Here is a 20,560-nt window from a genome sequence, read left to right on the forward strand (position 1 = left end):
GAGCCGCATTCCCAAGTCAAATGGTAGACCATCCGATTTGGCTGTGTATGTCCCCTCTGGCCTAGGCTTCAAATCCCGCCTTTCATGACTGTTGTCTAAAAGGAGGGGGTCCTGGCTGGTGCTACCTAGCGATGCTGGCGAAACCCAAAAGGATTGGTTGACGGTTCCACCGGTCAAACAATCTTTTTGATTATACATATGTTAAATATGTAAATACATAAGAATTGTGCATTACTCATGTAAATATTCCATTCTTTTTTTACTTGTTCGGCTTATTTCAGATGCGGCTTCGCGCAGAGCCAGGAGGCCTACGACGCCGCCGTCTCCGAGCTCTTCACCGCCATGGATGCAGTCGAGGAGCATCTTTCTTCCTCCCGCTACCTCTGCGGCGATAGTTTCACATTTTGCACCACATTAATCTGCTTCGATCTGGTTTACAACGTTCTCTTCAAGTGCACGAAGAAGAAGCTGGTTGAGTACCCTAACCTCCATGGATATACACGAGACATATACCAGATGCCTAAAGTCGCAGAGACTTGCGATTTCGCCGCCATTGTCGATTCGTATTATGGGACTCTGTTCCCTTTGAACCCTAGCGACATCCATCCTGCTCTGCCTGATTCTGCTTCGGAGGCGGAATTGCTTTCTAAGCCGCATAATAGGGAATCGCTTTCTTCCAGCCCCAGAGATCCGTGGCCACAGTCTGCTTGAGTGCTTCTACATGCAGTTCAAGAGAAAATATTACATCACTGTTTTAAAAACGTGAGAGCCCACTTGACACTAGTTTGCGTTCGGAGTCCAATAGTGGAGCGTCACGTGTTAAGTGAGCCCCACCATAATACACAAGTATTGGCTTGTGTTAAAAGCAGTAGAGCCCACTTGACACTTGACACCACATCATTAGACTCAGAATGCATCAACAATGCTGATGTAATATTTTTTCCTACAAATACTAGGGATTTGCAGAGCTTGATTTGGTATGTTTTAGCCAAACAAAAGAAGCACATGCTTGAATACCACATTCTTTATTTAAATATCTAACACCTAAATTTTATATTTGTAACATTCAAATCTTCCCTATCACATTAAAAATCCCACTATTACTGACTTTAATAAGTAAAATGCACTTTTTCAAACCTAAACAAATGGTATACATGTAAAAAATTAAAATTTAGATGTTAAATATGTAAATACATACGAATTATGCAGTGAATACGTAAATCTTTCATACTTTAAATAAAACATAGGGAATGTTGAGTTGCTAATTATGTCAAACATGGCTTAAATTTTAATTAATTTGATAATATTGAACTTGGCCGCAAAGAGCTAATAAAATTTTATTTTATTTTATTTTTTGACTCAAAGATCGCACCTCAATTTAAATTACATCAAGTTGATGAAACATAAAGACCTATCAACAAAAAATTTTCATGATTAGGCACAAATCTCAATGCAATTTTAAAATACTTATAATCAAATCAAACATACAAACCAAAATACACAAAAAAAATTATTAAATTTGAGTTCAATCATGCGCGTATAATTGGAAGCTCTGAAACATCAGTTGATGCGTTAAACGATCTCAAAATTTAGTCAGCTTATACAATATTCGAGCATTATGATAGAGAGAAATCTAATGAGCTTAAAATTACTCAAATATGAGGTCACTAAGAAATCAATATTGAAAATAAAGATCAACAATCAAAAGAAATTGATATGAACCGTTCGATGAAGCGTTTTGGGAATTTGGTAATATTTACCAAAACAATTTAGAAGAGTTCCTTGGAGAACTCCATCTCTGGCCTTTCTTCTAATCTTTTATACATGAAACAATCACTTCTACGCTCATCTTATCCATCCAATAGAGGCACAAACCATTGAAGATGAAGCAAACAACACCCATAACAAAAAAGTTGAGCAATTCACAAGCAAATGTAACAATACTTTTTAAGAGATACTAATCAAGCACTCCAGTAAGAAATATAGAAGCCATGGGGGAGCCACAATCTCCCCTTAAGGCCCCCAAACCAGCAACATATGCTTCGACTACAAAATACAGCACTTAACATATCATGCATCAATATTCTAATGGTTAGTCAATATGCAGATACTAATAAGCATCCATTCCCACTGAAGCAAAATTCAAGCAATAAAAAATAGTATCTTCACTTCCATCAGAGTCATAGGAACACAATTGAAATATACATACAACTCTTGATAAAAAAATGAATGGATAGTTCAACAATGGTATCATGGTTGATTTGTGCAAAACAGACCTTCCTACACAAGCACCACTCCAACTAATGTACAAGCGGCATAAAAGCAACAATAAGAAAATTGCCAAATAGTTGGTGAAATTGAAGCAATTACTAAAAGTTCATTATTATCCAATCAAATTTTCATTGCCACGTTTGAAGAGCCAACATAGAAATCGTATGTCGATCAATCCATCACTTTTTACGACACCAACTTAGAGACTTCAAATCCCACATCAAGGCCCACTAGTCATTAGCATGGGAATTGGTGAAAAATTCCATAAGTTCAAATAAATTTTAATTCATAGCAGAAGCTATGTCGATGTCCAATTTAACTCGACATTTCGTAACTTGGGTTTAATCGGGGAGAAACTGCATTCAGTTGCAAAACCATTGCTTTAACATGATAATCGGCCAACGAAGGCAGAACAAAAAATTACTCTCCTAATCATCTTTCAAGAATTTTATGCGCAAGCGACACTTGCGATTCAAATTGCAGTAGTTATGTCAATGCTATTACTTCTACGCTACACTTAAAAAAAAGTTTTCAACTCTTGTTCAAAATTGTGGCGTGCAAACAAATCAACAAATGACAGATGTTATTTTAGATAAAACATTGACTGTTGTCACTAGTTTTGAGACTGAAAATTTTGATCTAAGAGAAGAAAAGTACACTTCAAGTGGCGTCTCCTGAACAGTTAATTCATGTATCATTATCAAATTAACAACCTTAATGAAATGTACAAATTAGTTCATTGTTCTCTAATGAGGAAAGACATAGGTATGTTAATTTTCTGCACCAAAATCAAGATATGTTTGCTTGGAATCTTTCAAATATGTCTAGGATTGATCATGAGATAATTTTACACCATCTTATTATAATTCCAATCTTTATACCTACAATCCAAATGAAAATAAACTTTGCAATAGACTATCTATTACCTATTGTGCAAAACATTGATAATATGTTGGATGCTGGATTTATCTGAGAAATTTCCTATCCCATTTGACTTGGAAATGTTGTTATGGTCAAGAATAAAGAAGGCTAGTGGAGCCTAAAAAATATGTGTAGAGTACACTGATCTGAACAAGGCATGCCCAAAAAATATTTTCACTTTCCACGCATACAAGAGCCATGTGAGTGATACAATCATGGAGTATTTAAAAAAAAAAAAAAAAAACTCTTGAACGGACCTAATAATTTCCTTTTTATAAGATGAAACATTGTCGAATGATTCAAGAGATGGAGCTCATCTTGGATGACAGGCTGCAAATTTTAGTACCATTAAAAATTAATTGCAAACACAATGATTTACAAGATCAAATCTGAAATGCCTCACTCTAAGAGACTAATAAATATTTACTTACAGAAGTCCAATAAAAAAAAATATAGGGGTAACACTTTGAAGAGCAGAGCAATCACTCAAAAAATTTTAGAACAGAACTCCTATTTGCTCAGAATAAAACAAAATGCATTAAATTTTGTGAGAACATGCAATAACTTTCAGCTGTACTCTAATCTTATATTCTTGTTGTCTATTAGTTATATATAAAAAAATTCATATTATAATATCTTTTTTTTATATATATAACTAATACACAACAATAATTTATCATTTTGACAATTGATTATTCCACAAAAGTAGACAGAAGCCGAAATCCTAAAACAAAATGTAAACAAACTTGTTCTACTTATAAAGATCATTGATAATACCGCCCTATTCACCAAAAAAATATTTGTATCTTTTTGCAAAGAACTTTATATTCAATTGATTACATACCGAACAAAATTGCCCAAAAAAATTTTCCACAATTGTTTTTCCTTTTATTATTTTTTTCATAATTTAGGTGCAAAAACAGAACATTAAAATGTATGACAGCTTAAATTCTGAGCCTTTACATTAACTTTTGACAAATTTTTTACAACGAAACTAGCAGGCACGCATACTGTATTTTCCTGCCAAAGTGAAATCATTTTTATCGATGGCCGTTGAATCAAAAGTTCATAGGAATAATAGAAACATAAGTAATGCACAACACAAATGCCTACATTGGAACAATGAGCACAAGGTCCAAGCAAAGGCCCACAACCATACAAACATACGTATAAAAAATATGCACATTAACCTCGAATTGAATTAAAGCGGAAACAGAAATTATCGCAGCTATTTCAGGTACAGTTTTTGGTCCCTGATATAGCCGATAACTTCGTCAAAAGTAAGGTACTTCACCGAAAGACCTCTTCTTATGCACTCCCTGTAGCAAAAGAGCAAACGAGTAACTTGTCAAGTGCTGCTAAAACATGACCACAAGCCAGAAGTAGATGAGCACCATGCATCTAAGGCTATAAAAAAAGCTCGTCATTCACAAATAGCTCGTGTTTGCTTCGCTAAATAGCTCGTGTTTCATTTAGAGGTTAAACAAATGAGTCCAACATTAATAATATTTTTGACCTCGATTTATAAATAAGTCGAACAGAAATAAAATTATGATAGATCATGTTTAACAATTTTTGGCCCGAATTAATAAAAGAAATAATATTATTATAATACTTTTATACTAAACTTTTATTTTGTATTAAAAAAAAAAGAAATTTACATAGGCAGTACACAATTCTTATGTATTTACAGGTTTCACGCCTAAACTTTCATATTTACATACATAGTATTTTGGTGTTTTAAATTTATGCATGAAAGGTAGAGTTGTAATCGAGCCGAGCCGATCTGAGTATGTCAAGAGTGAACTTGGCTTGGTCGAATCATAAGTTGTTCATATTCAGTTCGAGTTTGAGTCAAGCTTTCACATATGCGTTCATGCTTGGCTTGCTTAACCTTTTTTAAGTGCATCCTTGAATTATACTCGACTTGTTTATATCAAGAGAAATTTACATACCTAGCACACAACTCTTATATATTTACATAGCTCACAACAAAACTTTTATATTTACATAAATAGCATTTTGGTGCTTTAAAAACATATGCCTGAGGAGTATGCTTTTAAAAAGTGATAATAGTTCTATTTTGAGAAAAAATATTACATACTTTGTAAATATGTGCGGACAACAATAAATGGAGCGGTCACATCATTATAATTTCACTTATATATGACGTGGCTTTCCCATCCACCGTTGTTGTACATTTTTACAAAGTAGGTAATATTTTCACCTATTTTTGATATAATATTAAGGATTTGAGTGCTATGTGTGTAAATCTTCTAGTATAGGTGTGAGATATGTAAATACATAAGAATTTTGTGCTATATATGTAAATGCCTCTATTAAGTACTAAATTTTTTATATTAATTGAACAAGCTAAAAATTTTAATGTGTGTGATTTTTAATATAAAATACAAATTCAATTTGTACTTGATTTTTTATATAAAGTTAATAAATAAAATAAAAATTCAAATGAGCACTTGATTTTTTATATAAAATTATTAATAAAAAATTGTACCGATCTAAATAAATACAAGATTGAATAAATTTTAAATTAACATCCAAGTAAATAAAATAATCTATAAATTATAACTAAGCTTTTTTTTACAATCAAATAATATTAATAAATATCAACAAGTTCATTAAAATAAAAATAAAATAAAAACAAAGTACATTAAATTTATATGCATATTGATATTAAATTATAATATATTATTATTGAATATATAATTAAATAAGTTCTAGTTAATTAAATATTATTTAAACAATATAGCATATAAAAAAAGTATTTAACAAGTTATTTGTTGAACAACAAACAAGCTTGTTCGTGAACATTAACAAATGAGTTGAACCATGTTCAGATTTGCTAAATATAACCTTGGAGCTTTAAAAACTGTTACATGTTTGTTTACGAAGTTGAGCAAATATGATCTAGTATTAATCAAGCCCAGGTCAAGTTCTTCGTCAAGTGCATGGTTCATTTGCAACCTAATGAAAGTTGCATTTCACTTTTAAAATGTGCATACAGTGCTATTTTTATATGATATTAAATATTTGAGTATTTGTTAAGTGTCAAAAGTATATAAAAATAGTCGTATATTTCTGCATAAATATTATATTATTGTATGTTTTCAATGGTATTCTTTATTTAGTGTTGTGCAAAAAACTTACATGGCAACAATTTGCAATAAATGTCAGAAGTACTTGTTGACCTCATTTTTTAGGTCATTTCTTTTTCCTTAGGGCATTGGGATCTAGTTCTAGGAGTTCCTATTGATCGTCTTAGAAAACTAGAATTATGACCCACCTTTTTAGAAATTCTAGCAACTTATTTTTCTTTGATATCTAATATTTTATGACACAAGACCATCGTCTTATGAACTAGCGGTTATGGACTGTTTTGTGAAGACTCAAGGGAAAAGTTCCTAATAGGACTCCAAGCCTTAGAAAAACATCGTCATGACCTTTTTGTCACATACACACACAAAATGCACAAAATTCACAAAATTGCACGAAATCGGACTTCCATTTAGCCTAAAGGACGGGTGAAAAAGCGAACTTCTACGGATGACCTCCGAAGACAAATTAGACTGCGCTAACGCGTCAGGGATACCAATTTTGGTAGGAAAGGACATCCATATTGCCATATTTTTGACACGAGAAAATTGACACGCAAATCGATGAATTCTTCAAAACGACCTATGACGACAAAACAGACCGTGCCGTTGCGTGCGGAATGTCGAAATTACCTAAGGAAGACACCTATTTTGCTTGGGCGCCGCACATGGATAAATCGCATGAAATTTGATATATATATATATATATATTTATATATAATTCTTATTTTTTTCCCTAAATCCCTAAATAGCCAAATCCCTCACACCCGATCCCGCCTCCTCTCCGTCGCTCGCGATCCGGGCGAAGCCCTAGGGGGCCGAATTGAACTCACACGCCTCGCCTCCCTATCCCGTTCGTGACCGAGCCCTCCTTCCTCTTCGATCGTGAGCCCTAGCCGAACCGACCGAATCCCCTCTCCGCTTGCGATCCGATTGCGAAGATTCGGCCCGCGGTCCCGCTCCTCGTACGCCTGCCGCCCTGCGAAAAGCTTCCACGTCGTGCCACGCGAACTGCTCCTCTGCAACAAAGCTTCGTCCTCTCCTCACACGAGGTTTGTCGCTTCTCTTGGCTCGGTTCACTGCCCAGGTAAGTGACGGGAAACGCATCTCCTCTTCCCTGGCTATATAAACCCCACTTGGGGAGGAGTTCTAGGGTTGGCCAAAAATTTTTAGAGAGGGTGGAGGTGCTGCCAAAATCTTATCTAAATCTCCTTGGTTCGATTTTCCTTGCTCTGTTCCTCTCGTGTGCTTGCGGCCTTTTGGAAATGCTTGAGGCCTTTTGTGCTTGAGGCCTTTTGGAAATGTTGTGAAGAAGATTTGTGGAGGTTTCAGGGCTGAAATTTTGGAGAGTGGGGGAGGTGCTGCCGAAATCAATTTGGGTTTATTTTTGAAGTTTATTTGGGTTTCCATTGAACCCTAAACACCTTTCCCCCCTCCCCCTCAATCGTTCAAGCTTTTTGTTGGTTGCCTGACAATCACTGTTTTATTGCTTGATATTCTTGCTCGTTTCTTGTTCGGCTGCCGATATGTTATTTTGGAATACATTTTTTCCCCAATATTCCTAGTTCAGAACTTAAAAAAAAAAGTAAAAAGCTGCATCTTAAAGTTTTTTTTTGAGCACTTAGAGAGCACTATTTTCTTTTCCCTTAGCTACCCACTGCTGTCACTGTTTGCCGGTTGGTTTGTTTTGGGCTTTAATGCTCTTCTACTACAAAAAAAAGGGAGGAGAAAATGATGTGGTGGAGTTTCATGTTAAGATGCTTAGGATGTTATTTTGGGGCCTTTCCTGCCCCTTGCCCTCTATTTCACTGTTTTACTGATATGCATGGTTAAATGCATTGAAATCTCCATATCGGCATGCTTAGGAGGCTATTTTGGAGCCATTCTTGCTCTTTACCTGCTCTTCACCTCACAGTTTTGTTGAAATACATGCTTAAGTACATTTAAGGCTCCATTTCAGCATGTTTGGGATAAGATTTGGAGCTCTCCTTTGCTCCTAATTGGCCGATTTGGAAAATATAAATGCAAAAATAAATTTAGGTGTTAGTGGTGTGAATAAAATTTGAAATTGTTGCTACTTTTTTTATACGGAATTTTGAAGCTTCTAATTTGGTTCTTGTATGCGTGGGGCTACAGTATTTGATTTAGAAGATTTTCCTCCATACCATGCAATTCTTATGCAGTTACATATGTAACACACAGTGCGTTGTTTTTTTTTTTTTTGAAAATCCGGTAGGTTTATTTGGCAAATTGCTATTTGGAGGGCCTCGGTCCTTTGCTCTTTTAGAAAATTTGAGAGGTGAAATATATCTTTTCATGCATAGAAGTTGCTTTACTAAAAAAAAAATATGTTTTTCTTTGGTGTGGTGTGCTTCAAACTTGGAGTCGCTCCCTCTCCGACATCCATGTTGGTAGCGCTAATGTGAACTATCTTTTCAGCAAAAATTTTGTGATCCAATTCTTAGTCACATGAAAGTTCTTTTTTTGAAACATCTATAGAATTTCTTCGCACATAAAGGTTCTTTGTGATATGCTATTTGGTCACGTGAAAGAGAATATTTGGGTGTTGGATATGCAAATGCGCAAGGGTTGCATGGGTAAATGCAAATAAGTTGATTGATATGTATGAAATTTTGTAAATTTGCATGCATGCTTCTCAATTCTTACATATATTTGCACATCTTATAATTTTCGGATTTTAAAATATTTACATATATGACACCTGAATTTCAGCTTTCTTTCCCTAAATCCCTATGAATTTGGGTGGCGTATATGTAATACCATTTGACTTGGCAAATTGGCTGATTTTTGGAGATATGAGAGTGATGTTTTTGCCATACACACTTGCTGATTTTTTTGAAGAAATATAAGCTTTGTTTATGGAAGGGTTTTAAATGCGTATTCATGGTTGAGGCCTACTTTTTGGTGCTCTATTTACAAAAGTTTGAAAATTCTTCTGGCTATTTACTTAGTTGGCATCAACCTATATTCTCAAATGATTCGTATTGCGGAATATTTAATATTGAAGCTTTTATTTTGAAAGAATGAGAACTAATGTAGCTTTGATTTTTGGGAGGTTTGAAAACTCTCGAAGCTTTGTTGTGGGCTCGATTAATCGTTGATTTGGAAGGGTGCAAATGCCCTTTTGAAAGCTGGTTATTTGTCGAGCTTTTTGAGTTGATTAAACGCTATATGTTTCTTTCGAAAGGAATTTAAGCTTTGTTCTCTTTTAAGTTCTTTGAGCTTTCTTCATTCACCTTTACTTTCAGCTGTATGCTGGGTTGAGTGCTGAAGTTTCTTTTTGCAACGCTCGTGGCTCATCTAGAAGTTAAAATGATTCAAATTCATTTCGATGGCTTCTCCCATTTGTCGTGCCTTTTATTGTTCGGTACAGATCGGTTTTCGGAGATGTTTGAGACTGTTTTTGGTGGCATTTGAGCTAATGTCTGAGGCTTCAATTGGTATTATTTGACCGCAATTTTTGGAGTTTTCATGTTGCAGTTTTCGAATTTTTGAAATGCACTTTGTAAGATGTTTAACTTGCTGGAAAGGATATCTTTCTCGGGATTGATTCGATCATTCTTTTCAATGAATTTAAACGTTTTAGACCGACACATTCATGATTTTATTTTAAGCTTCACTGATTTGACTTGATTTTTAAAAAAATGGATCAGTCACCTTTTCGTTCGTTTTGTTTTCTTTTTCTGAACGATCAAGTTAAAAATGAGAATTTCCGATTTAATTATATTCAGAAATGATTCATAATCTTAAGGGAAATATGAGAGAGAGAAAGGGAGAGAAAATTAAAAATAAAATTTGGATCTTCGAGCTGATAAAACCTAAAGGAGAATAGAATAACGAACCATCTACCGTTCCTTTTTGCATATGAAAGGTAAAATTGTAAATTGGAAGAATAGTTAGGGGTTGGAAGAAAATGGAGCTTAGATAACAATTAGGAACATGGATTGATAGATCATTAGACTTGCATTTAGGTCCCTTTAAGCTTTGAATCAACTTAAATCCAGCTGCCCTAACTAGGTTTTGAAGCACACTTCACAACTCTTTTGCCAAAGCTATAGGTTCACCCCTTAGGTTTTAGGAGTCTGATGATTAGCTAAGTTTAATCTGAAGCTTAATCTAAAGATGTTTGAGGGTTAGTTGAAAGGACACTTAACTGAGGTTAGACACTTTAGAACCACTTCAGGCCCAAACTAAAGTGTAGGCTTCCTAAGTCTTAGAAGCACACCTTGAGAGAGTTTATCATCCTAATGTTCAAATGATCCTAAGAAGCCAGACATCTGACCCCAGTTCATGAGATAACTAAGACACTAGGTACGAAGGTGCACTAGATTGTGATTTATGACTGATTTATTTAGATTAAATAATGAAATTCTTACCTTAACTTGACCAAAACTGAAACTCAATGCTCCGGGATTTGAGTTTGTCTTACACTCAAATCCTCCTGATAATTGAAGACATTCCAATATCACATATGAATTTTCTATTCTTGGTCCTTTATGTGTGATATTGTATTTTATTTTATTTATTTGTCTTTTTCCTATGATTTACCTATTTCTGTTAAGTTTTTTTCAGGTCATACTTTCCTCTTTTATACAACGCATAATAGCTAAACCTAAAGGAGCAATGAACCTACCAGGCGTACAGGTTTAATTTATATTATAACATTTTATCTCAAAGCATGTTATATTGTTTTCATAGTCTGTTATACTATTTTCTTAGCATGCTATACTGTCTTTTCTTTCTACTGTACACTATACTGCTCTTTTCTGTTATATTGCATGCTTAGTTACTTTGATACGCTATGCCTTAGTTTAGAATAACCTAGTGGTTAAGTGTATTTTCAAAACTAAAATTAAACCGGGAGGTGCTACTACGAAGAGCCTGGAGCGAGTATCGTGAACAGCACGACGATGAACAACTTTAAGGTGGATCTACAACAACAAAACATATGCACATCACCTATCACCTTCTTTAGTTTAAATAACAAACCATAGGATCACTTTTTAGGCTTTTTGTACAACTCTGTTGTACAATTATAAGTCCTAACATTTTAGGATTCCGAGATTACCCTGCAGTACGGTGTAAATCCTCCTATCTTTTTAGGCTATTTGCACAATCCGACATTGTGCAAACATAAGTCCTAAGTCTTAAATAATTTACAGGATTGAAATATCAAATTACATCACTTTAAATAAATAAAGCCGAACAATATGATAATTGGGGCATCTCCGGGGTTTCTCCTGGATCTATGATATCCCCTACTTTTCTTTCATTTGGATTTCTTAAATAATTGTTCCTAAATAATTGTTCCTATTTTGAGTCCTATTTTGAGTCATTCCTATTTGATTTTCCCATGTTCAATCGTGAAAACCTAAACTTCGAAATCTTGAAAGCAAAACCACCTGATCTTAATCGAGAGTTTTCTTAAGTGATTTCGATCATTTAAGATGTAATTAACTATAGGGGTTTGCCTCTATAGGAAACCAGGAACCCATATAAAATAAACTCTATCTAATTTTTTATGTTAGATAAGAGAATTTGTTGACCTTTTTATAAAATATTTCGCAGACCAAAACAGATGTCACAAATTGTTTAATCTAAATAATTGAATCCCTATTACAAGTGATATATTTATTCTTCAGGATAAGTGTATTACTTGTAGTATTGTATTCAATTATTTAAGTTATTTAAAATGTGAGACTTGTTTGGTCTCACTTATTTTGAAATTAAAATGTTACTTTTAAAAAATCAAAAGTTAAATTCATATTTAAATTATTTTTAAAATCACAAAATCCTCATTTTTTTAATCACGAAGTTTAAAAAAAAACGACCGACAAATTCTGGCGACTCCTTTGATCATGTTGTTTTCTTTTCAAACATCGGTAGTGTATCTATGTCCCTCATGGGCCAGACTACCATTCTTCTGTTTAATTACTGCGCTCATTTCTTCCTTGAGTTAGTACAGTCAACTCCTCTTAGAGTCCAAGACCGTCTGCTTAACCATCTTTAAGTGGAAAAGTTCAGGACCTTAAGGTTTAGTAGAGTGGACCCCTAAAAGGCGTGGTGTGTTGAGGTCGGGGTCGGTCCAATATGAAATAAATCATTTCCTATTTTAGGCTAGCTCATATGCCTCATAATCACTTCACTTCTTTTCTGAAATTTGCTTATACTTTTTACAAGTTACGTCAAATTCCCTTTCAAATTTCCTCTACAATACTGAAATCTCAAAACCCAATACCAAAGCAAAGCAAATCACAAAATTGGAGCCAAATTCACATGGATAAATTTTAAAGGATACTCGGTTCATAAGACAAGTGCGTTAACTTGAGTACTACTGCTGAAATTGCGAGGCATTGGACGTCACTAATTTTCAGAAAATTTTTCAAATGACAGAAAGAATGTCTTCACCAAAGTTGATCTTTTCTTTCGCCACTGGAGATGAGTTTGGTGTTAGCCAGAGCGAACTGCCAGATTTGGCGGTCATTAAGTTTGGGCAAGGATTCAATAATATTGAAGCCAAGTTTGGGAATGTCGTTGTTGCCGTCATTAAGCCTGAAATGGACAAATCTGTCGAGCCTGTAGCGGAGTTTAATATCAAGTCTGTTAATGAAATTCCCCCTCTGAAGAGTTGCCACTAGGAGCACAAGGATCGCTCCTAGAATTATTTCTGCTTCTGCCACTGGATTCACTGCTACTACACCAACTGTTCCACCAAACAAAGGAAAGGAGCTTCTTTACGAAGAAATGTCTGTTGATGCTTTTGTCCGGTCATTTTCTGTATTTGAAATTGAGTCCAATTCAAAGTCTGTGCAACTTACTAAAACATAAGAAATGAGACGCAACCAAAAAATTCTAAGGGCTGAGAAGGCGAAAGTCACAGAGCTAGCTACTACTGACACTACCCTCTGACTCAGGTGAAATAGGATTACGTGAGACATCACCTCTATGCATGAGGGATAAGTTCCACCAGTTGCCTGCCACCTACGGAGAGGTACCAGTTGTCTGCCATCTACGGAGAGGTTGGAGTCTATGGGGCTGCTACCACAGTACCGTCGCCATCTATCAATAATGGTCCAAGGCCGATGACGACATTCGAAGGAAAATCTGAGATTATAGCAGGGGTGAATAAAGTATATTCTTTCAGAAAAGAAGTTGTAGCAAATATGTTCCAGAACTTGATTAAAAATCCCAAATTCAAATTCAATTGTAGCAAAACCACCTGATCTTAATCGAGAGTTTTCTTAAGTGATTTCGATCATTTAAGATGTAATTATCTATAGGGGTTTGCCTCTATAGGGAACCGGGAACTCAGATAAAATAAACTCTATCTATTTTTTTATGTTAGATAGGGGAACTTGTTGGCCTTTTTATAAAATATTTCGCAGATCAAAACGGATGCCACAAATTGTTTAATCTAGGTGATTGAATCCCTATTACAAATGATATATTTATTCTTCGATGATATATATTACAAATGATATATTTATTCTTCGGGATAAGTGTATTAGTTGTAGTATCGTATTCAATTATTTAAGTTATTTAAAATGTGAGACCCGTTTGGTCTCACCCTCTTTTGAAATTAAAATGTTACTTTTAAAAAATAAAAAGGGTTATATTCATATTGAAATTATTTTTAAAATCACAAAATCCTCATTTTTTTAAATCACGAAGTTTAAAAAAAAACGGCTGACAGTACCGTAGCAAAGCATTTTAATAATGTATTGTAGCATTTAACTGCAACATCGTCGGAGTACCACTGTTAAAGCGCAAGGGCGCACACTCGGGGAAAAAATGTCCAAAAACCCTAGAACTCAACACTAAGATGGCCGAAATGTAGCACCGCAATGTCCATTTGAACGTCGCAGCGCCACATAGCAATGCCCTGAAGCCAATAACCAACATTGTTTAGTTTTTTATGCGTTTGGTTCCAACATGGATTTTTTGCCGAGAATGAATAAAATGGGGTTTTTCCTTCTTTCATAGCTTGAGAGGGGAGAGTTCATGTGCAATTTGTATGTGAGTGTAATTGATATAAAGTGGAGGAAGTTGAGAGGAAATCAAAGGAGAAAGCATATTGTAAAAGAAAATTGGCTTGGGCAAGAAGAAATTCCATTCGGGTGTATTCTTCATTTACTTTTTTGTAAACCATGATTTTCTTTCGATGAAATTTCTTTTGTTTTTTGTAACTAAGTTTTTTTTTTTTCCCTTGAATTGGTATTGTGAATATGTTGTTTATTCTGTGTGATTTACTTTAAGCATTTGAAAGATAAGTTGATGTGTTAATCTTTAGAACTTCATTTACGTTCTTGTTGGCTACTCGAAAATTTAAAATAACTTGTAATCTATGACTATTGACAACAGACTAGAAGAAAAAATAGGCTAACAAAGTTTCCTAGTGGGATAGAAATATTGTTATTAGAAGATTGCAATCACACAAGGAAATATGAAATATTGGGAAACTTTGTAGAGGTAAAAAGACCATAATATGAGGCTTCAATGCTTCTTATGTCTAGGAAAAGATGAGAATTAATTGTCTCAATGACATTAGAAAAGAATTTAGTGAAAAAATAATCGAATTCTCACAAGATCCAATTCAAGGAAGAATTTCTATCTAAGAAAAAACCAAAAAAATCAGTAAGTGTAGTTTTTATAATTTATGTTTTTTAGAGAACCCTTAAAAAATATTATAGTGTTTTAAACTGAACTTAAAATTACTAAACTAGTACTTAGAGTGTTTGAAAATTAACTTATTTCTCTTGGGATCGATACGCGGACTCAAAATCCTTATACTACTTTACGGACATGTATATTTGTGTCATACCAAGTGCTTCACTGCATTTTGGATCGGTGTTATGCATGTAAATATAAAAGTTTAGGTGTGAGATATATAAACACATAAAAATTTTGTGCTATGTATGTAAATGTCCCTTAAAAAAAAATTAAAATTTTTATTTTTTTAAAATCATTCGTGCTAATTTTGAGCCAAACACGACCTGAACCGAAAATATGAAGCCAAATCAAGTGAAACCTGAATATAATATTTACGAGCTATTTCGAACACAAGCCCATTTCGAACAAAAGAAAATTAAACAAGCCGAACACAAACAAGCATTAGGCTAGGTCAAGTTTGGCTCGTTTACACCCCTACAAGCATTTGCTCGGATTAGTGGGAGGGAAGAGTAAAACAAATAAAGGGTAAAAACAACAAAACAAATAAATTCTACGAGTTCCCAAGTTCTTTTAAGTTTGATTTTAATGATGAGCAAAATTGAATAAAGACTCTGCATAACTTCCGGAAAAAAAAAATTACCTCACTTTTGTTGAACTAATTTGATTCGGTATGATATCATCTACTGATATGATATTGCTCTGTAAAAATAAATCAGTGAAGAGGAAAATAACTCATGAACTCAATTAATGTTTAATATAATTTTTCAGTACGGAAAAAAAATCACCTTTCACACCTTATTTTCTTTCAATATTTCATCATTGGATATTATCTGTTCGATATTCTTCCCTTCTCTACGTATACAAATGATGCCAAAATCCCTACATATTGCTCTGACCTGGAAAAAAACACCGCAAACAACATTTTTGGACCATATTTGCATTCTCTAAGAAAATTTTATAAAAATGTTAAACAGGAAAAATAGAGCAATTGAACATAAATAACAATTTGCAGGCTTAGAATACAACAAAAAAAAGTACAACATTTTTTACAGGCTCATTCATCCACACGAGGCGTAGAACAGATGAAACTGATATTTTTATTGGAAGAATCATTCAAATGAATCAAGTCTCAACTTCTTTTGAATCATTCGACATAAGCCCTCTTCTTTCTAATTCAAGTGTAACTATTTTTCTATGTGCATTCATGGTTGGAGATGCAGAAATGACGTCCATTGTTTTGATCTGTTTAATAGATCCAATAGAAGATTTTTGTAGTTCCAACAACATTATTTTGGGACATTTACAAACAGACCACTCAATTCCTCTATATATACATATCTAACACATAATATATTTTTTACATTTATACCTCCTAAATCTTTCATATCACATCAGAAATACCATCATTTTATCTTTTCAAATATGAAATACACCTTCTCATGCATAGGTAAGGTGGTAATGTAATTAAAAATTGAAATTTAGGTGTTAAATATGTAAATACATAAGAATTTAGTATGTATGTAAATCTTCCTACTATTTTTAATGGTATTATTTCTTTATAAAAACTGCCAATGGCATTGATTTAAAGATTATGCCATTGAAATTGAAGATCAGGTCATCAAGGGGGCCATGGATAAAGGCGGATATCAGAGGCCCAATGATCAAGATCGGAGGCAAGAACATCTTGAACATTGGATGAAGATCAAATACCAACATTAGGGAGTCCATTTGTGAGGGCTGACTACTGTTCGAAATAGAAAATCAAAGCCAATGGAGGAAGATCAAGTGGGCGACAGTAGTGGCCTGGTCAATCAACCATCATAAGAATCAAATGCAAGTTCAAAATGAAAATAATTTAAATTTGCATTGAGATATTTGTATTTTGAATTTTAAATTCAAGGTAAGATTTCATTCTTCTATGGAGTTAGTTTAGTGGTATAAGTTTCTACTCAAATTAAACTGTAATTGACCATGTAAAGGCTGCTGCTTGCATTAAAAAATAATGCAATTCCCCTCCAATCCTTTACCTCTTATCCCCTCCTATTCCTATATTGCCGACCATCCCATCTCCCAAATCCCAAACTGCAAGAAGCAACATGAGGATATTCTAAGCCTTGATTCGTAGTGAATTCTATCTCGTAAGTTATGTGGGGCAACGGTAGAAGAAATGAAAGTTTGAGGCAATATTAGATTTTTCGTAATTAGAAGCGCACGTCTGCACGATTGAAGAATTTTCCAAGTCAAGGCATGCGCCTCGCAAGGTTAGCATGAGGTGTACGCCTCAAAATTGTGAAGGCGCACAATTTTTCACCTTAGAAAGGATAAGGCGATTTGCCCTGTATTCGATTTAGGTATTTAAGTATTTAAAAAGGTACCCTGCTAAACCCATAAGCTCTTGTTTCCCACATCTTCCTATCTCAATGTCATGAACCGGACGGCGCCTACTGCAGCATTGGACATCGCCACCAACGTCATCATGAACTATTGTTCAAATGTGTAAGCTCCTGTCTCCCTCAATCTCCTGCCTCTTGCTCTCATGCTCCGAAGGACGTATCTGGCATTGACACTGACCCTGCCTTCTCCTCTTGTAATCAACGCTGCCATAGGCACCAACTGTTGCTTGGTTATATCATCTCTGTTTGATTCAGTATTGAGCTCCGACTCACCAAGTTTACCTTAGTTAAATAATTGAATTTTTGGAAGATTTATACATATACCACTGAATAAATATATTTCATTAATGATTAATTATATCAACTTATTTCATACAAACCACTGAATTCTAAGTGTTTGCATATCTAACATCTCAACTTCAATTTATACATAAATACCATTCGTCCAATGCATTAAAAGATGTAATTTACTTTTTAAAAGTTAAAATTATAGTAATTTTGATGTGATATGAAAAATTAGGGTGGTATAAATATAAAAAAATGAAGTTTAGGTGTGAGATATGTAAATAAAATAAAATTGTGATATGTTGTATTTAAATGCACCTTATCTAAAATGTTTTGATCAAAATTTAGGAGTTAGATATGCAAATACATTGGAATTGACTATTGAATGGTATGTAAGATTGTATGTAAATCTTCCTATAAGGAATTAATTATAGATATGAGACGTTTTGTCTGATAAAACTTGTATAACCTACAAGAAGTTATTATACGTTCCTAGTGTTAACATGTAGATATAAAGAATTGGGTGGAACTAGTCATTAGTCTGAATGCCTAATTGACTACAAGGCATTTTCTAGTGGATTGAGTTCTTATATTCAGGGTTGAAATTTAACATTTGGATTAGGTTCGAATTTCCAATGTGCTTGAATTTCAAAACAAAATTTTTATTACAAGGTTTTCAAATTTTGTGAGAAATGATTAGAGGCAAGGAGAAATTCATATTCGACAATCGAAAAGATCCAACATGGAGGCATAGTTCAAAAATTGATGTAAGAGGCATGATAAGACATGTTTACTTGAAATTCAATTATTATGACAAGGTAGTTAAAGAAAGTGTTACAAGAATGAAGAAGCATCTCTTGCTCACATAAAAATATTGCAGCGTGTGCTAAAGTGTCAGAAACAGTCAAAGCAAAAATTCAATCTTATATGTAAAAGTCAAAATATCTTGCTCAGCAACATTTTAATGATAGCTTTGATGTCGGCTCTTACTATTGGAGAAAGCTCAGTGTCAATGATTCTTCATTATCTCTTGGATTAATATATGTTGAATATAAATGACGAAAGGGGTCATGGGGAGGGGGGTAGCTGTAGCTTAGAAAATGTCTCCAAAGCAATTCAGAGAAGCACGCAAACATATCTGCATGGATATTTGAATATTTTTTTTTAATGAGAATGTTATTTCATTCAACGTGGCAACATTTCCTTTAAAATGATCCGTTCAATGGTGCTTATGTTCGAGGCCTGAAACCCCCATCTATATATGACTAGAGAACATGGGTAATAAATGAGGAGTTGAATAATACAAATAAAAATGTAGATGAGATTAAGCGGACTTGGAATCAGACTGGAGTTACAAACATATCTGATGGGTGGTTAGACATAAAAAATAAAAGTATGATTAACATTCTAAATAATAATCCATAGACACTATTTTTTTAAATCTATAGAAGCTTCTTATTAAGTGAATGATGCATACTGCATTTTTGGACTACTTGGAGTGATATATGAAATTGGAGAGCATTTGGTAACTCAAACTATGACAGTAAGGCAGCTGGAAATAAATTGACGGGGAAGAAAGTGTATTTATATTGAACACCTTATGTTGCACATTGCATCGATTTGATATTAGGGAGGATTGGTGAATTGCCACAACATAAAAATGCTCTGACCAAAGCAAATAAGACAAGAAGATTCATCTACAATCACTCTTCAATATTATCTTTAATGAGAAAGTTCTCTAAAAAAGAACTTATACGCCCTCTTGCAACAAGATTTGTTGCAGCCTTTTTGATTCTATAGGGTATGGTGAAGGTTGGACAACCATTAAAGGCAATGTTCACTTCCACTAAATGGCTTGGTTGTGCATGGGTTAAGAAATGTGAGGGAGAGGAACTCGAAAAAGTATTTTATATGAAAGGTATTGATCTAGTGTCACATATCAATTAACTATTAAGCCATCAGTAAAACTCTTGAGGATGGTGGATGCAGAGAAGAATCCAGGTATGAATTTTATTTATAAAGCAATGGATGAGACCAAAGAGTTAATAGCACATAATCTAGGAGGAGAAGATGCACCTATATATCGATTTGAGATATTATCGATGAAAAATGAGAGCTTCAACTTCACCGTCATTTGCACATAGCGGGATATTTTCTCAACTCTCAATTTTAATATATTGAAAACAAATCCACAAATCCCAAGATCAAGTTGGAGCTATATCACTGTATAGATAGATTGATTGTTGACCCAAATGAGAGAGTAACTGCTAATATGCAACTCGATCTATTTAGGAATAACTCATTTTATTTTGGAATAAAGATGATTTCTTTGGGCTACAACAAACTAAATATACTATTATAAAACGCTCTCCAGGTAATTTTAATATTTATGTTTATTGGAACAAGTATTGAGTATCTAAGAACTATTTTTTTAAGTTTCTAACTAATAATTTTATTTCAAATATAGTTGAATGGTGGATTCAGTTTGGCAATGGTACCCAGAGCTTCAACTTTTTGCAATTAAAATACTTCAACTTACATGCTCATCATCTGGATGTAAGCACAATTAGAGCACATATAATCAAGTTCATACAAAAAGGAGAAACCGTCTAATGATCTTAATGATAAATTTTTGGTGTATATCACGTATAACAAGGAATTGAAAAAAAGATGTTTGAAGAAAATATGACAACAAATGATGAGTGGTTTGTAGACAAGGACAATGTGGCTACATTGAGTCACAACAAGATATGAACATTGATTTCTTTGAGGGTGATACAAACAAAGGTAGCACATCTAACACCAAACAACAAAGAAAAAAAAAGGTATTCTTAAAAATTAAAGCATTTGACATTTTCTTGAATGTTAATTTTCAGCTTTTTAATT

General features: G+C 33.9%; 1 protein-coding gene and 1 pseudogene across 2 annotated transcripts in view; one reads left to right on the forward strand and one right to left on the reverse strand.

Annotated features, from left to right (window-relative positions):
- Window positions 1-1,036, forward strand: part of LOC110033894 — a 4,503-nt pseudogene extending 3,467 nt beyond the window's left edge.
- A 3,093-nt stretch (window positions 1,037-4,129) lies between these two features.
- Window positions 4,130-20,560, reverse strand: part of LOC110033858 (nicotinamide/nicotinic acid mononucleotide adenylyltransferase) — an 86,247-nt gene continuing 69,816 nt past the window's right edge. The window contains exons 9-11 of one of the 2 annotated variants that reach the window (XM_020737988.1): window positions 15,791-15,892; window positions 15,637-15,695; window positions 4,130-4,511 (exon numbers count right to left, since the gene is read on the reverse strand). In XM_020737988.1, the coding sequence (XP_020593647.1) occupies window positions 4,421-4,511; window positions 15,637-15,695; window positions 15,791-15,892 (252 nt within the window). In that variant the 3' untranslated portion in view covers window positions 4,130-4,420. Of the gene's footprint in view, window positions 4,512-15,636; window positions 15,696-15,781; window positions 15,893-20,560 lie in introns of both variants that reach the window. The other variant, XR_002294994.1, reaches the window with a different exon arrangement.

The sequence above is a fragment of the Phalaenopsis equestris genome, unplaced genomic scaffold (assembly GCF_001263595.1).
Source record: "Phalaenopsis equestris unplaced genomic scaffold, ASM126359v1 Scaffold001307, whole genome shotgun sequence".
Classification (NCBI taxonomy): Eukaryota; Viridiplantae; Streptophyta; class Magnoliopsida; order Asparagales; family Orchidaceae; genus Phalaenopsis; species Phalaenopsis equestris.